The sequence below is a fragment of the Vigna unguiculata genome, chromosome 3 (assembly GCF_004118075.2).
Source record: "Vigna unguiculata cultivar IT97K-499-35 chromosome 3, ASM411807v1, whole genome shotgun sequence".
Lineage (NCBI taxonomy): Eukaryota > Viridiplantae > Streptophyta > Magnoliopsida > Fabales > Fabaceae > Vigna > Vigna unguiculata.
Window position 1 is genome coordinate 20661185 of NC_040281.1, and position 15002 is coordinate 20676186.

At 39.5% G+C, this 15002-nt stretch overlaps 2 protein-coding genes across 2 annotated transcripts; one reads left to right on the plus strand and one right to left on the minus strand.

Moving 5' to 3' along the window:
- Window positions 1-2007: 2007 nt before the first annotated feature.
- LOC114175132 lies at window positions 2008-2658 on the minus strand. Its single transcript, XM_028059901.1, has one exon. The coding sequence runs from the start codon at window positions 2656-2658 to the stop codon at window positions 2008-2010; it is 651 nt and encodes a 216-aa protein (XP_027915702.1).
- A 7144-nt stretch (window positions 2659-9802) lies between these two features.
- Window positions 9803-11274, plus strand: LOC114179071 (acylsugar acyltransferase 3-like). The gene has a single exon (XM_028065275.1). It carries the CDS (start codon window positions 9847-9849, stop codon window positions 11176-11178), a length of 1332 nt encoding a protein of 443 aa, XP_027921076.1. The 5' UTR covers window positions 9803-9846; the 3' UTR covers window positions 11179-11274.
- The last annotated feature ends 3728 nt before the right edge of the window (window positions 11275-15002 follow it).

A 15002-nucleotide genomic window follows, 5' to 3' on the forward strand; every position in this document is an offset into this window, starting at 1 on the left:
CGGGTCTCTGATGCTCGACCTTCGCCTTTTGGCATGTCAAACAAGCTGATACGAATTGTGCAACATCATTCTTCATCCCCTGCCACCAGAAGGTTTCCTTGAGATCTTGATACATCTTAGTCATGCCAGGATGCAAGCTAAGACGGCTTTCCACTTATGCGTCATCTGGTACACACACCCTGCCTTGAAATCTCAATATACCATCATTACCCAAGGCAAAATCCCTCGCTTCATCTGATCTGAGCTATTCTCCCACCCTATTCAAGCTAGCATCTAACAACTGCCTCTCCCTAATTGAGTCCAAGAAGTCACTACATATAGTTAAGGTACTACACCTAATGGACTCGGATCCCAACTCCACCTGCAACTTCATATCCCTGAATTGCTCTAGTAGCTCCACCTCATTTATCATAAGATGTGCGGTGTGTACCGTCTTCCTACTGAAGGCATCAGCCACTACATTCACCTTCCCCTTATGGTACAGAAGCTCGAAGTCATAATCCTTTAGGAATTCCATCCATCGTCTCTGTCTCATGTTTAACTCCTTTTGATCAAATAAATACTTGAGACTCTTATGATCGCTGAATACCCGAAATTGAGCACCGTAGAGATAATGCCTCCAAATCTTCAGGGTAAATACTATATCTGCCAATTCCAGGTCATAAGTGGGGTAGTTTCTCTCATGCACCTTAAGTTGCCTTGAAGCATAAGCCACCGCCTTCTTTTCCTGCATCAACACACAACCCAGCCCCAAGTGAGAGGCATCATAATATACTTCAAAAGGTTTCCCAACATCCGGAATGACCAATATGGGAGCACTAGTCAACCTTCGCTTCAGCTCCTAAAGCTTTCCTCGCACTTATCCGTCTAGTTGAAAAGTTGGTCCTTCCGAGTAAGTTGTGTCAGAGGCGTCACTATCTTGGAGAATCCTTCTATGAATCTCCTATAGTAGCCAGCTAACCCCACAAAGCTCCTGATCTCAATTGCTGACTTGGAACTTTCCCACTTAACCACTGCATCAACCTTTACTAGATCCATTGCAATGCCTTGTGCAGATATTACATGGCCTAAGAATTGCACTTCATCCATCCAGAATTCACATTTGGATAACTTAGCGTACAATTGCTTCTCCCTTAGAACACTAAGTACCAACCTCAAGTGTTCTGCATGCTCCACCTGAATTCAGGAATAGATGAGAATGCCGTCTATGAAGACTATGATAAACTTATCGAAGAAGGGCCTAAAAATTTTGTTCATGTAGTCCATGAACACTACCGAAGCATTGTTCACATCAAAAGGCATAACCACATACTCGTAGTGTCTATACCGAGACCTGAAGGCCGTCTTCTACACATCATTTGCCTTCACTAAAATCTGATGGTATCTTGACCACAAATCAATCTTTGAGAACACAAATGACCCATGCAATAGATCCATTGCAATGCCTTGTGCAGATATCACATGGCCTAAGAATTGCACTTCATCCATCTAGAATTCACATCTGGATAACTTAGCGTACAATTGCTTCTCCCTCAGAATACTAAGTACCAACCTCAGGTGTTTTGCATGCTCCTCCTGAGTTCAGGAATAGATGAGAATGTCGTCAATGAAGACTATGACAAACTTATCGAAGAAGGGGCTAAAAATTCTGTTCATGTAGTCCATGAACACTACCGAAGCATTGTTCACATCAAAAGGCATAACCACATACTCGTAGTATCTATACCGAGACCTGAAGGTCGTCTTCTACACATCATTTGCCTTCACTAAAATCTGATGGTATCTTGACCGCAAATCAATCTTCGAGAACACGAATGACCCATGCAACTGATCTATCAAGTCATCAATTCTCAGGAAAGGATACTTGTTCTTGATCGTTATCTTGTTCAGTTGCCTGTAGTCCATACATAAGCGCGAACTTCCATCCTTTTTCTTCACCAACAACACTGGTGCGCCCCAAGGCGAAGTACTGGGTCTTATGAATTGCTTTCCCAATAACTCCTTTATCTACTTCTTAAGTTCCACCAACTCTGCTAGAGCCATACGGTATGGAACCATCGACACTGGCCCGATCCCAGGCACCAAATCAATCGAGAACTCCACTTCCCTACTGGGAGGCAACCTTGCTACTTCATCTGGGAACACGTCTTCAAATTCTTGCACTATTGGTATGACGGACTTCATCTCCTCTCCCTCCACCTCTAGATGTGTGAAGATCATGAAACACTGAGCACTGTCATGTAGCTCCTTCATAACCCCGTGAGATGATAACAACTTAGGTTCCTCTGAGCTGGGAAATAACAACTTCTTCTCTCGGCAGTATATAAGGATGTGATTGGCAGAGAGCCAATCCCATCCTAGGATCACCTCAAACTCTTGTAGAGGTAGGCAGATCAGATTCACTTTATACTTGCGCCCCTCTACCTCCACCAGAAACTTAGCGCATAAGGACGATGTCCTGACCAAACCCGACGCCGGAGTAGATACCACAAGTTCACACTGTAGCTCACACATTGACAGACCCAACCTTTTCACGCATTTATCTGACACAAAGGAGTGTGTCGCTCTAGAATCATACAATACACAACAGTCCTTTCCAACTATCACACAATGACCCAGAACAAGGCTACCTGACCCTGTAGCCTCTGCTCCCGTCATGGCATACACTTTGCCCGTCGCCTGAGGCCTGTTGCCTCTGTTCCTCTGCGGATTCTACGCAGGAGTCTGAAATGGAGGGCGTGTCACTGCCCTAACAAGAGTGGGACAGTCTTTCCCAAAGTGGTCTTCCATGCCACAGTTGTTGCACCTGCGATAGCCCTCCATGCGTGGACAGATGTTCCTCAGATGAGGGCCTCCACATATGAAACACTACGCTCGACCCTGTTGGGGAGGAAAGCTCCTAGACCCCTAGGGTTGGTAGTGGGGCTTATCATATGGTCTCTTCCGCTCCTTATGCCTCGGTTTGGACCCAAATGGTCCGCCAATCTTCTGATGCTGTGGACGATGACCCTCTACTTCCTGCTTCATCTTCTCCGTCACTCTAGCCTTCTCCACCAGGGCGGCAAAATCCTGTATGGATAATGGGGCCACCATCAAACGGATATCACCGCTAAGGCCATTCTCGAACTTCCTGCATCACCACTCCTTATCAAACGGCATGGTGTAGAAACGATTGAGATGCTTGAACTTCTCAACATACTTTATTATAGACTTCCCTCCCTTGGTGAGCTGGAGGAACTCCACCTCCTTAGCATACCAGATGCTGTCTAGGAAATATTCAAAGAGGAATTTCTTCCTGAATGCCTCCCAAGTCACAGGCTCGTCTCTCTCCTCCATGATGGATTTGATGTTGATCCACCAATGTTCAGCTTCTCCAGTAAGCATATATATCGTAAATGCCAGTCTATTATCTGTCAGACACATTTTTGCATCAAAGATTCTCTCGATGTCCTTTAGCCATTTGTCTGCAGCGTTAGGACTCATCTTGCCTCCAAACTTCACTGGGTGGTGTTTCAGAAAGTCCTCCAAGCTCCACTCCCTAACTGCAGGTCGTGGCTCAAGACCAAAGGTGGGAGCAGCCGTTTTGTTTTCCTCGAGCTGGCGCAGGGCTTCCATATGCTGCTTGTAGGCATCCTCAGCAGCCACCCTAGCAGACTCTATCTGTTGTATCACCAGCTACTATTGCTCGAGCGACGTTGCATGTCGCTGCATAGATGCTTCATGTTGCTACATCATCGTCGTGCTCTGTTGTGTCATTGTCGCCACCATGGCTTCTACGGCTCTGGCAATATCAGGTACATCGCCTTGCGAAGATTGAGAGTTCCTACGAGGAGGTGCTGTGATTCACTGGCACACAGGAAACCAATTGTCAGATTGATAAGATAGGTAAATTAACTAAAGAATCTAGAAAGACACCACGAAAGCTAAGCGGACACCCAAGTCTACAGACCTAAGGAATGACCGCTTTGATACCATAAATGTAACGCCCCATTCAATAAATAAACTTACTTAAATGAGACGTCTCGCATAAACAATACTGCAAGCAAAGGTTCGTAGTATAACTCACTCATTAAGAATATCATAGAATTTATAAAAGAAAATCCTGGGGCACACCACGATGTCAAATACACACTGGATACACAATCCAACAGTAATACAACTAAGATTTAAAACAAGGTAATACATGGGCCATAGCCCTAAGAGAAAATCCACTAAGTGGGATCCAGCCCAGGCGGGCTAAGCAGCAGAGTCACCATTCCCCTGTTGATCGCGAAAACCTCTCGCATCTGCTCACACCAATAAATTGATGATCATCGCAAAAGGAGAAGAACCACATATAAGGCAACCAAAAGAGCAAAAACGGTAAGCTAGAGTATAAAATAGTTTATCATACAGATACATGCTATTTCACATACCAATGAATATATGTCAACCAATCATGTTATGACTTGTAAACAATACACTAAAACTCAACTTGACTCATCCGGATACATATATTTTAGTCGGATTCAGCGGATGCTTGCACTTGTGGTGGATTTCCTTGCTCACCCCCGAGTTGCTCACCCCGGAGCCAAGTGTTATAAAGTTTCAACCCCTAGGCACAAGGTTAGCCCTTAATGAATCTCATGCCTCTTGCTATTCTGACCACAAGAGTCAGTCTGCTCTAAGTGAGACTAACTGACACCTTAGAGTGTCAGGATGCAACCTTACCTTGAATCCTTACCAAATTATATAGATGGGGCACCACCATGAACTCCCACTAACAAGGGTCATGGAATTACGTCCCGACCACTGAAGAACCACCATGGGGTCTCACCTAGAGGCTCATGGAATTACGTACTGACTGGGCATATACACCACCATGGGGTCTCACCACCATGGGCTTATGCAATTGCCTACCATCCAAGAACATAGAAAACAACAAATATCACAGTACCCTTGCCCGACTCCTCGCTCAGGCTGAAGGGTCTCGCTCAGGCGAGAGGGACTCTCGCTCAGGCGAGCTCCCTTTGCCTAGGCGAGGACTCGACAATCTGAAGTAGTGGCCATTCACACTAGCTCGCTTAGGAAGGATCTCCTTGCCATAGCGAGGCATTCTATCGCTCAAAACAAAGATGACCCGCTTGAGTGATAGCTCGCGCAGAAGGTCTAGGCGAGCCTCTGCCAATCTCGCTTAGGCGAGACTAGCACGCTTGGGCGAGACTATCAGTTCTCGCCATTGTTCATACCTGCAGCAGCCATACATTCATGTCCATTTTTATGCAATCACAGTAGCACACACTTCATACCAACTCTAGATAGATAAAAAACTTGCAACAAATTATAAAATACAAGAAACCTTTGCTTCCCTTACCTGGAATGAGCTAGTACAGGACCTCAAAACCAACCACGGAGCACAGCAGCTCTAAGAATAGGCTTAGAAGCTGGAAAATAGTGGAATAGATCTTAAGATTGAGCTCACTACGAAACCCTAACTGGAAAAACACGAGGATATACTAAGGGAAAAGTGGTATGAGTCGGAGAGTAACTTACATGAGGCAAGAATGAGCTTGAGCGAACTTGAAGGGGGCTGGAGATCAAACCCTAACAGAGCACAGTTTTGGGTGAAGAGAGGAGAGCAAGGCGATTGTTTTCTGAAAGTGAGAAGAGAATATTGTGTTAGGGCAGACTTAGGGTCTGATTTCCCTTTGGGTCAGCCCTAGGCCCAACTGATTTTGGAGTAATCCTTTAAAAAAATAAGGACAACAATGTAAATGGGCCTTACATGGCATGCACTATTCACAAATGTTAATTATTTAAACATTGTTAGTAAAAAAAGACCAAATTGATCAAAACTAATCAAAATTGAACAAAATTAAGACCTAAGTGAATAATTTTCTAAATTAAGACGAAAATAATTTTCTAAATCAATAAGTGAGTCTTGAGATTTTTGGACCTGATAATATTTTACTGATTGACCCACTTGTTTCACTACAAGAATGTAGTCAATTTGCGTCGGTGAAAACAGAACGCAATAACGCAAAAGCCTACGCAAATAGCAAGATGACTTCAGTCTAGCAACGGTGCCTTGCACCACGCCGATAACACTGATGCAAAGCCTTTTTTGCGTCAATTGAATGGGGACCAAGAGTTAGGGATGTCAACGAGACAGGTAGGGTACGGATAGTAGCTCCCCCGTACCCTACCCGTTGGATAAATATTCATCCCATATCCGTACTCATATCTATGCGGATATCTGTTATACGGGTACCTGCATATTTTTTTAATATCCATGGATATCTATGCATGACATGAATATAATGATATTTTACTCAAAAAAATAAAAGCAAAAGGAAACCATCACTAAATAACAAATAATAGAAACTCAAACAACAAATAAATATCTAATTGAAGAAGATATCTAGAAGCTAGGGAAAGTTTCTTGTTCTTCTGAAACTATAAAACCATAAATAAACTAGATAAAAAAATGAAAATACAACATAATCACAATGCAAGGAAACAATCTTATAACATAAGTTCAAACCAAAACGCTAATTCCACCCGAAGTTCATAAACTGGTCAACATATTATTGCAGAAGAATGTCCACTGTTATGGAGAATTGTTGGCCAACTTTGATAAACGCGGGACCTAATCTCATAATGCTCTCCTTCAGCCACTTGGTAATAGTCTTTCACCTTAAGGTTTTCTTTTGCTCCGTCATTTCTCCTGTAAATAATGTATTTTGCATCAAATAAAAAATTAATGGTAACATATTTGAGATTCCTCAAATCAATAAAAAGCACTTCAGAATTTATATCTTAACCGATTTATGTGTTGTTGCTAAAAACGGTTTCCAAACAGGAAAATTTGATAAATATCATAGATTCATAACTAAAACCCAACATTCTTGTAACACCCCATTTAATTAATAAACATAATTAAAATAAAGCGTCACACAATAAGATATAACAACGCAGTCCTGGAGTTTAAACTTAACTCCTTACAGTTATCCAAAACACACCACGATGCCAAAACTAAACCGATACAAAGTTCAACAGGGACAAAATAGGAAATTGAGAGTTAAGTTGGTACATGGGTCATAGCCCAAAAAGAAAACCCAAAGTAGAAGATCCAGATAACTAAGCAGCGAAACCATCACCTCCCTGATGACCACGGGTGTTCCTCGCATCTGCTCACATCAACAAGTTGATGATAATCGCAAAAGAGAGAACCACACATACAAAACACACAACAAACAACAAAAGGGTAAGCTAGAGTAGAAATCAATTTATCATGCAGTCACATACTATCACCAAATCCAAAAAATATTTGTAAATCATCCAACATGTTATGACTTTCTCAAGCAATACACTAGACTCTAACTCGACTCATCCGGATACATATAATCTGGTCGGATTCAACGGATGCTTGCAATTGTGGTGGATACCTCTACTCACCCCGAGCTGCTCACCTCCGAGCTATGTGTTACAAGTGTTACAATGAATCAATTCCCCCACGCACAAGGCTAGCCCTTAATGGGTTTTGGGCCTCCTACTACTCTCACCACAAGAGTCAGTTCGCTCTAGGTGAGACTAACTGACTCTATAGAGTGTCAGGATGCAATCCTTACCTTGAATCCTTACTAAATTATATAGATGGGGCACCACCATGGACACCCACTAACAGGGGCCATGGAATTACGTCCCGACCATTGAAGCACGACCCTATAGTCTCACCTAGAGACTCCAAGGAATTACGCACTGACACATACCAAATATCTTCATGCAACCAAATAACAATAATCATGCATTTGAACCTCGTGTCAACATTTGTAACCACATCCCATTCGTATTCCATGTTGAACCATGCCATCTCATTCACGAATTTCATGAGTATAGAGTCTCATCCCATACTAATACCATTGCCATTGCAATAACATCCATCTCATTCACTTTACATGCTAAGGTCACACCAATATATCAATTCAATTCATACCCCATATAATCCATGCCATTTCTCATACTTCATACTTAGAACACATCAATCAATCAACCAAACACTTTATAGCACCCAAGTGGAGAAAACAACGAGGCCCACAACGCATCTCGCTCAAGCCAGAAGCCCTCGCTCAGGCGAGAGAAGTTCCCTCGCTTAAGCGACATGCCTTCGCTTAGGCGAGATCGCGATAGAGGCCCTGGGAGGTTTTCGCGCACTCGCTTAGGTGAGTCCTCCCTCGCCTGAGCGACCCCACTCCTCGCCCAAAGGTTAGGTCCCTCGCTTAGGCTGCACTGCAGCGACACACCTTGAGCTCCCACGCGTTCTCGCTTAGGCGAGCGTCTCTCGCCTGAGCGAGATAGTACCTCGCTCAAACTAAGACCCTCCACCTAAGCGAGAGCTTGAGCAAGAGCTAGGGTTTGTCCTCTACAAGTCTCGCGTAGGCGAGATAGGGTCGCTTGGGTGAGAATAACAGGTCTCGCCACTGTTCATCTTGCGACAACTATGATTTTAATACCCAAACAATAGTATCAATACGCACATGCATTCACAGTAGCATACAAGCTCAGAAATCACGGAACAAAGACAAAATCAACATCAATCACATCAAATAGAAGGTTTCTAGCTTCCCTTACCTGGAAAGGAGCTAATACAGTACCCCCGACACCAACCACGAAACACAGCATCTCAAGGAAGAGGCTTGGAACTGGAAAACAGTGGGACAGAAGGATAATAGGGTTATTATTGCAAACCCTAATGGAAATCTTGAAAACCAACTCGAAAAAGAAAAGTAAGGTTCGAAGACCAACTTACGTGAGATGGAGTGAACTCTTGAGCTAGCACGAACGAGCGGAAACTAAACCCTAGCAGAGCTCTGTTCTAGGGGCAAGGGAAGGATAACGACTGTTTTTTTGAAAGTGATGAGAGACAAGTGAGTTAGGGCAGACTTAGGTTTGTTTTCCCCTTTGGGTCAGCCCTAAGACCCAATAGTTTGGGGCAGCCTTTAAATAAAAAGGTAGAATGAAAAGTGGGCTTTACAATTCTTGTAGTGTTTATTGGACCAAGAGTGTCCAGACGGTCCAATACTTGCTATATTCTTTCTCTTTGTATATATATTCATGGTAAGTTGGATCCATTCACTTGTTTTGGTATCTCTTCCTATCTTGGCACATTTAAGTAAAGGGAATTATACAATTGGGTTTACTATTGAATAAAGACAGAAGAAAGATGCTTTCTTGCGCATTTCAAGTGCCTGAGGTATTCTTCTTCTGTTGTTTTATGGACACAGCAAGTAGCGTCTTTAATTACCTTCACAAAAGAACGAAACATCTACTCGAAAGATTAACATATTAATATTTTAATTATATTTTTTATTAATTTAAGATATCAATAAGCTATTATATTATTAAAATATAGGTTGTCAAGTATTTTTCTTTTGTTTTTGAGAGCCTCGTATTAAAATTCATATTTTTAACAGAAAGTGTAACTCAAATATAAGATACATTGTAATTATCTCAATAGCGTTTTAATATCTTTTATTACATGTACATAATAAATCAAGAAATAGAAGGCCGGCTGGTTTTAAAATATTATCAACGCAGCATACTAGCATTGACTAAATTGTTATATTATAATTTAGTATATTTTAACCTTATATATTAGTGGTGCTTGTATTGTTTTTAAGATAATTTACCACCTTGCTCATGCTCCATGTGTCCAAATGAAAAGACTAGTTGATAATAGTGACATTGAAATAAGTCAAAAAAACCGTATGCTTAATGATTGATGATTAGTAATTAATTAGTAAATTTGCAAGTGATGAATATTAATATGCTATGAATAGAGGGGAGTGATGAGTGAGAATTGAAAGCATGGAAAAAATGGAGTTAATATCGAGAGAAACCATCAAACCCTCGACACCAACTCCTCCACACCTCAAAATCTATCCACTCTGTTTCATCGACCACATCGTTTTCCGCAACTACATCCCAATACTTCTGTTCTACTCTGCAAACCACCATTCCAAGAACCACCAAGCTTCCAAAATCTCAACCCTCAAAAAATCCTTATCCCATGTTCTTTCACGATACTACCCCTTCGCGGGGAACCTCAGAGACCAACTTTCCATCGAATGCAACGACCAAGGTGTGTCCTTTCTCGTCACCACCTTCACATGCAACCTTTCATCGATCCTCCACAAGCCCAACCATCAAACGTTCCACCCTCTCTTCCCAGATCAACTACAGTGGAACCCCATGGAAACACCTTCTTCACCCATTCTAGCCATTCAGATAAACTGTTTCGCATGCGGAGGAATCGCCATAAGCGTCTGCATGTGTCACAAAGTTGCCGACGCCGCCACACTCTGCAACTTCATCAATGACTGGGCAACATTCACCCGCCATAGCCAAAACCAAGAACAAGAACAACCAGAGTTGTTGTCATCGTTACCCTTCCCAGTTCCCGGGGCTTCATTTTTTCCGCAAGAAAACTTGCCCGTTTTCCCGGAAGCCGCGTTCGTGAAAAACGACACCGTTTGTCGAAGGTTCGTGTTCGAGGCTGCTAAGATCGAGTCGCTCAAAGCCATGGTGTCCTCCTCCGGCAACGTGCAAAACCCCACGCGTGTGGAAGTTGTGAGCGCGTTGATCTACAAGCGCGCGGTTTCATCGCTAGGGTTAACTTTCGAAACGACGGCGTTCCGCACCGCCGTGAACCTCCGCAACAGAACGGTTCCTCCGCTTCCTGGGAAAAGCTTGGGGAACCTGGTGTGGTTCCTCTTCGTCACCAACCCGGGGGAAGAGGCGGAGCTGCAGGAGTTGGTGGCGAAAATGAAAGACGGGTTGAGCGAGTTCTGTGAGACGTGTGGGAAGAAGTTTGGAGGGAAGAAGAAGGATTTGCGGTTCATCACGGAGTGTCTGAAGCAGGCTACTAGCACTAGGGTTCCGGAGGGTGGGAGTTTGGTGTGTTGCGCGAGTTGGTGTAGGTTTCCGATGTACGAAGCGGATTTTGGGTGGGGGAAACCGTCGTGGGTCACCACTAGCGAGTGTCCGGTGAAGAATAGCGTTGTTTTGATGGATACGAGAGACGGTGAAGGGATCGAAGCGCTTGTGAACATGGAGGAGCATGACATGGCCAAGTTCGAGCGTGACATCCACCTTCTTCAATATGCTTCTCTTAATCCATTAGTTCAACATGGTAGCTAAGAAACCCAAATTTATTCACATATTGTGTATTGCGCCAACTCAAATCAAATATATGCATTTGAAAAAAAAATAAAAATTGAAAGCTTTTGCCTTTTATGCCTTTCTCTCTTTAGAGGTTAAGAATTGGAGGGGGGGAGAAGAATATTAATACATGTTCTTATAAGGGTTTTTTTGTATTTAGGGATTCTTTTAAATTCAAATTTGTAAAAATAGGTTCGTTGAATTTTTTTTTCAAAATAGGGTTAAGTCGTCGTCTTTCACTGTGCTAGTTTTTTTTTTTTTTTCCAGAAAGTGAAACCGTGTTCTCAGAAGCCAGTTTCCATTTATTTTAAAAGTGAAGTCGTCCTTGGGCCTGACGACTTCACTTTTTGGTTTTTTTTTTTTTTTTAACATTCAACTTTATATAAATTTTTTTAATTATATATTATTTAGTTTTTTTTTTTAAATATTTGTTTACAGTATACTATAGGATCAAATAAAAAATATATATATATGTATGAAGTCAAATTATAAAGAATTTTGTAATTATAAATATATTTTTATTAATAATTTGTTAATAAATTGGTAATAAGTATTTGTAGATACATTATATTAATTCCTTCCGTAAGAAGTAGAAGTAAGTATGTAATTAAATATCCATATATTCCCATATATTTATTAAAAATATCTTCTTAATTAGTACTGTTAAGATGTTTTTTTTCATCTCTACCTATACCAAATAAATGATTAAAATATGTTCTATCCTATATTGCCTCTTGCTTAAACTCTAAGGACTTATTCAATGAAAAGAAAAAGAACAGGTATTTTGACAAACTATCTTAAACAATTATTTATTGAACTTTTTTGATATGCAAAATATAAATAAAATTTTTGAAATAAAATAATAATATGCATCGTTGCATTGATTGTATAAAATAACAAAAAGTTGTCGACCCCACACACTCGAAAATAAATAATATATAATTAAGAAAATATATATAAAGCTGAATGTAAAAAAAAAAAAAGATCAAAAAGTGAAGTCGTCAGGTCCAAGGACGACTTCACTTTTAAAATAAATGGAAACCGGCTTCTGAGAGCACGGTTTCGCTTTCTGAAAAGAAGAAGAAGAAGAAATCGGCACGGTGGAGGACGACTTCACCTTTAATGTCATCCTCCACCACGACGACTTGACCCTATTTTGAAAAAAAAATTCAACGGACCCATTTTTACAAATTTGAATTTAAAAGAACCCTTAAATACAAAATAACCTCTTATAAGCCCAGATCGACCCTGTAAAACCTACGGTTTTCATCTTCTCGTATCCGATTTGGGATGGGAAAGTATCGTTATTGGAGAGATGATTAATTCAAAATGATAGCTAATATTTTTAGCTTGGGTAGTCATCTATTTATATTATTCTAGTTCGTGTAACGTATGATCAAGAAAAGCCCAATATGGCTTAATCATGGTTTTTGCCTTGCTTAATTACGTGATTTGGAGATGATTCTCCATTGAGATGCTGAGAGTATGATGGTGGACCATGTGTCAAGAGTGAGGCAAAAACCATTTTGACAATTTTTTTTTTACACGGCTCATGTGATTTTTTCTAATGAATTTTGAATATTCTTTCAAAAATGATGTTTTAATTCACTTTTGACACTGATAACGTATTCACTTACTTTCCTTTTTCCATTTTTCTTTTCATTTTTTTCTTTGGAAGTGTCACACACGTGTGGAGGAAAGGAGGCAAAACTTTAAGTTTTGGTAGACGAAAGACAAACTTCAAAAGTTCAAATCTTTGGCAAAGAGAATCGACTTAAGCGAACAGAGAAGCAAGGCATAAGGTTTGTGTTCTCCATGATAATCGGTGATATTTTAGTATGTTTGTGTATTTGATCTGTTCTTGCAATCACAGATAGTTCGTTTTCATTCAAACATCGTAGGACATTTGTCACTTTGTACTTGGTTCTTTCGTGGGTGGGGTGTAGGCTTCTTCCATTCCGTCATTCGTGTTGGTTAAGATATTGTACGCCATTCGGTCTTTTGTAAATGTTAATTTTGTTTTTGCGTGTTCATGGAGAAGACTACAAAATAAGGAGTAAAGGACTTGAAATTGGTAAATACAGTGAGGAGAACAAGATAATTACAATGAACTAACTGATTATGAAGAACAAAATAGTGGATTAGATTCGCTCTTTATTGAACAAACTACCACACCAGCTATCACACACAAGTGGAGACTCATGTGCAAATAACTGGGGAGTTGCGTTGGAGTTTTTGTACAATTTTTGAACAGGTTGGAAATTAACACACACCACGTTCAATGTACATAAAATGGACCACACTAATTATAAGAAATTACTTGGAGTTATTAAGAAGAACAAAATAGTGGATTGGATTCAGCCAATGGCGCATCAGTGAGTCAGGCGGGAGGGGCCATGGCCCCCCCAAATGTTTTTTATTTTTTTTTCAATTATATATATTATTTTGAAAATTTAAAAAATTTTGAAATTAAAATTATAGGTAGTATATTTTAAAAATTGATGGAAATTAAATTGTGTCTTTTTATTTCTTGTATAAAATACAACATTTAATGTTAATAAATAATAAAACATAAAATCAAATTTAATTAAATATAAAAATATTTAGGTTTAATTACTCTTTTGGTCTTTGTTTTCGTTTAAAAATATCAAATTTCGACTAAAAAATTAAAACTAAATTGAGACTAAAAAAACTGGGAGACCAATTTGATATTTTTAGAAACACTAACCAAAAGAGAAATTAAACCAAACATTTATTAAGATATTTTTTATTTTCTTCTGCCATTGCATTCTTAATTTTTTACAAAATTGTACTAATCTCTTACTCTCATATATATATATATATATATATATATAATCTTATCTTTTTATTTTTCTAATTATTATAATTTTTAAGATTTCACATTTTGTAATCTTTGTTGTTACATGAGATTTTGAAGTTTTTAAATGGTTCAAGGCTATTCGGAGAACATTGAATATCCTCACAAAACAGACCAAAAAAGAAAAATACTATAATATGGATTAGTAGAAAATTTTCACAATCACTCTCATGAGTGTTTTCACTAAAAAAAAAAAGTGTTTAGGTTTTTATTTAAAAGATGTACAAAAATTTCAAAAAACTCAAATCAAATAATGAGTACTCAAAAGTGTACTAAAGTGTCTTAAAATTCTAATCAACAATACAATCTTTCATCAAAATGCACTTATAGATAATTTTAGATAAAAATATTACAAGACTCATTTAATATATTTGAAAGAAAATCTAGAAATGGGAAAGAAAGAAATTTAAACCACAAAAACAATACGACAAAAGATATAAAAAGTGCATAGAAAAAACAATCTAGTAAAGGACACTCGACAATTGTTCAAGAAGTTTGGACAAATAACCATGAGCCATGTGGCTTTTCAACTAACTTTTAACCACTTATTTTCTTTATTTTCTTTTTTCTTTTAGCTTCTATGTGTCTAGGGATATCAATGGGCGGATAGGATACGGGTAGTAGCTTCCCCGTATCCTACCCGCTGGATAAATATCTGTCCCATACCCGTATCCATATTTGTCGGGTATCTGTTATGCGAGTACCTGCCTATTTTTTTTTTATATCCGCGAACATCCACATGTACCAGCGGATATTTACAAAATTATTTAAAAAATAAATATTTAATCATAAATTCAAATAAAATAAAATACATCTCTGTCATAAATTTTAAATAAATTTCAAATAAACTCAAGTTCATACAAGTCCAAATAATTATAAAAGTAAATATAAAATGACGTTCAACACAATATAAATTCTTTAATTA

What these genes read in the sequence shown, in the direction of transcription:
- LOC114175132 (XM_028059901.1), bottom strand. Translation starts at nt 2,658, where the DNA reads ATGACGGGAGCAGAGGCTACAGGGTCAGGTAGCCTTGTTCTGGGTCAT.
- LOC114179071 (XM_028065275.1), top strand. Translation starts at nt 9,847, where the DNA reads ATGGAAAAAATGGAGTTAATATCGAGAGAAACCATCAAACCCTCGACA.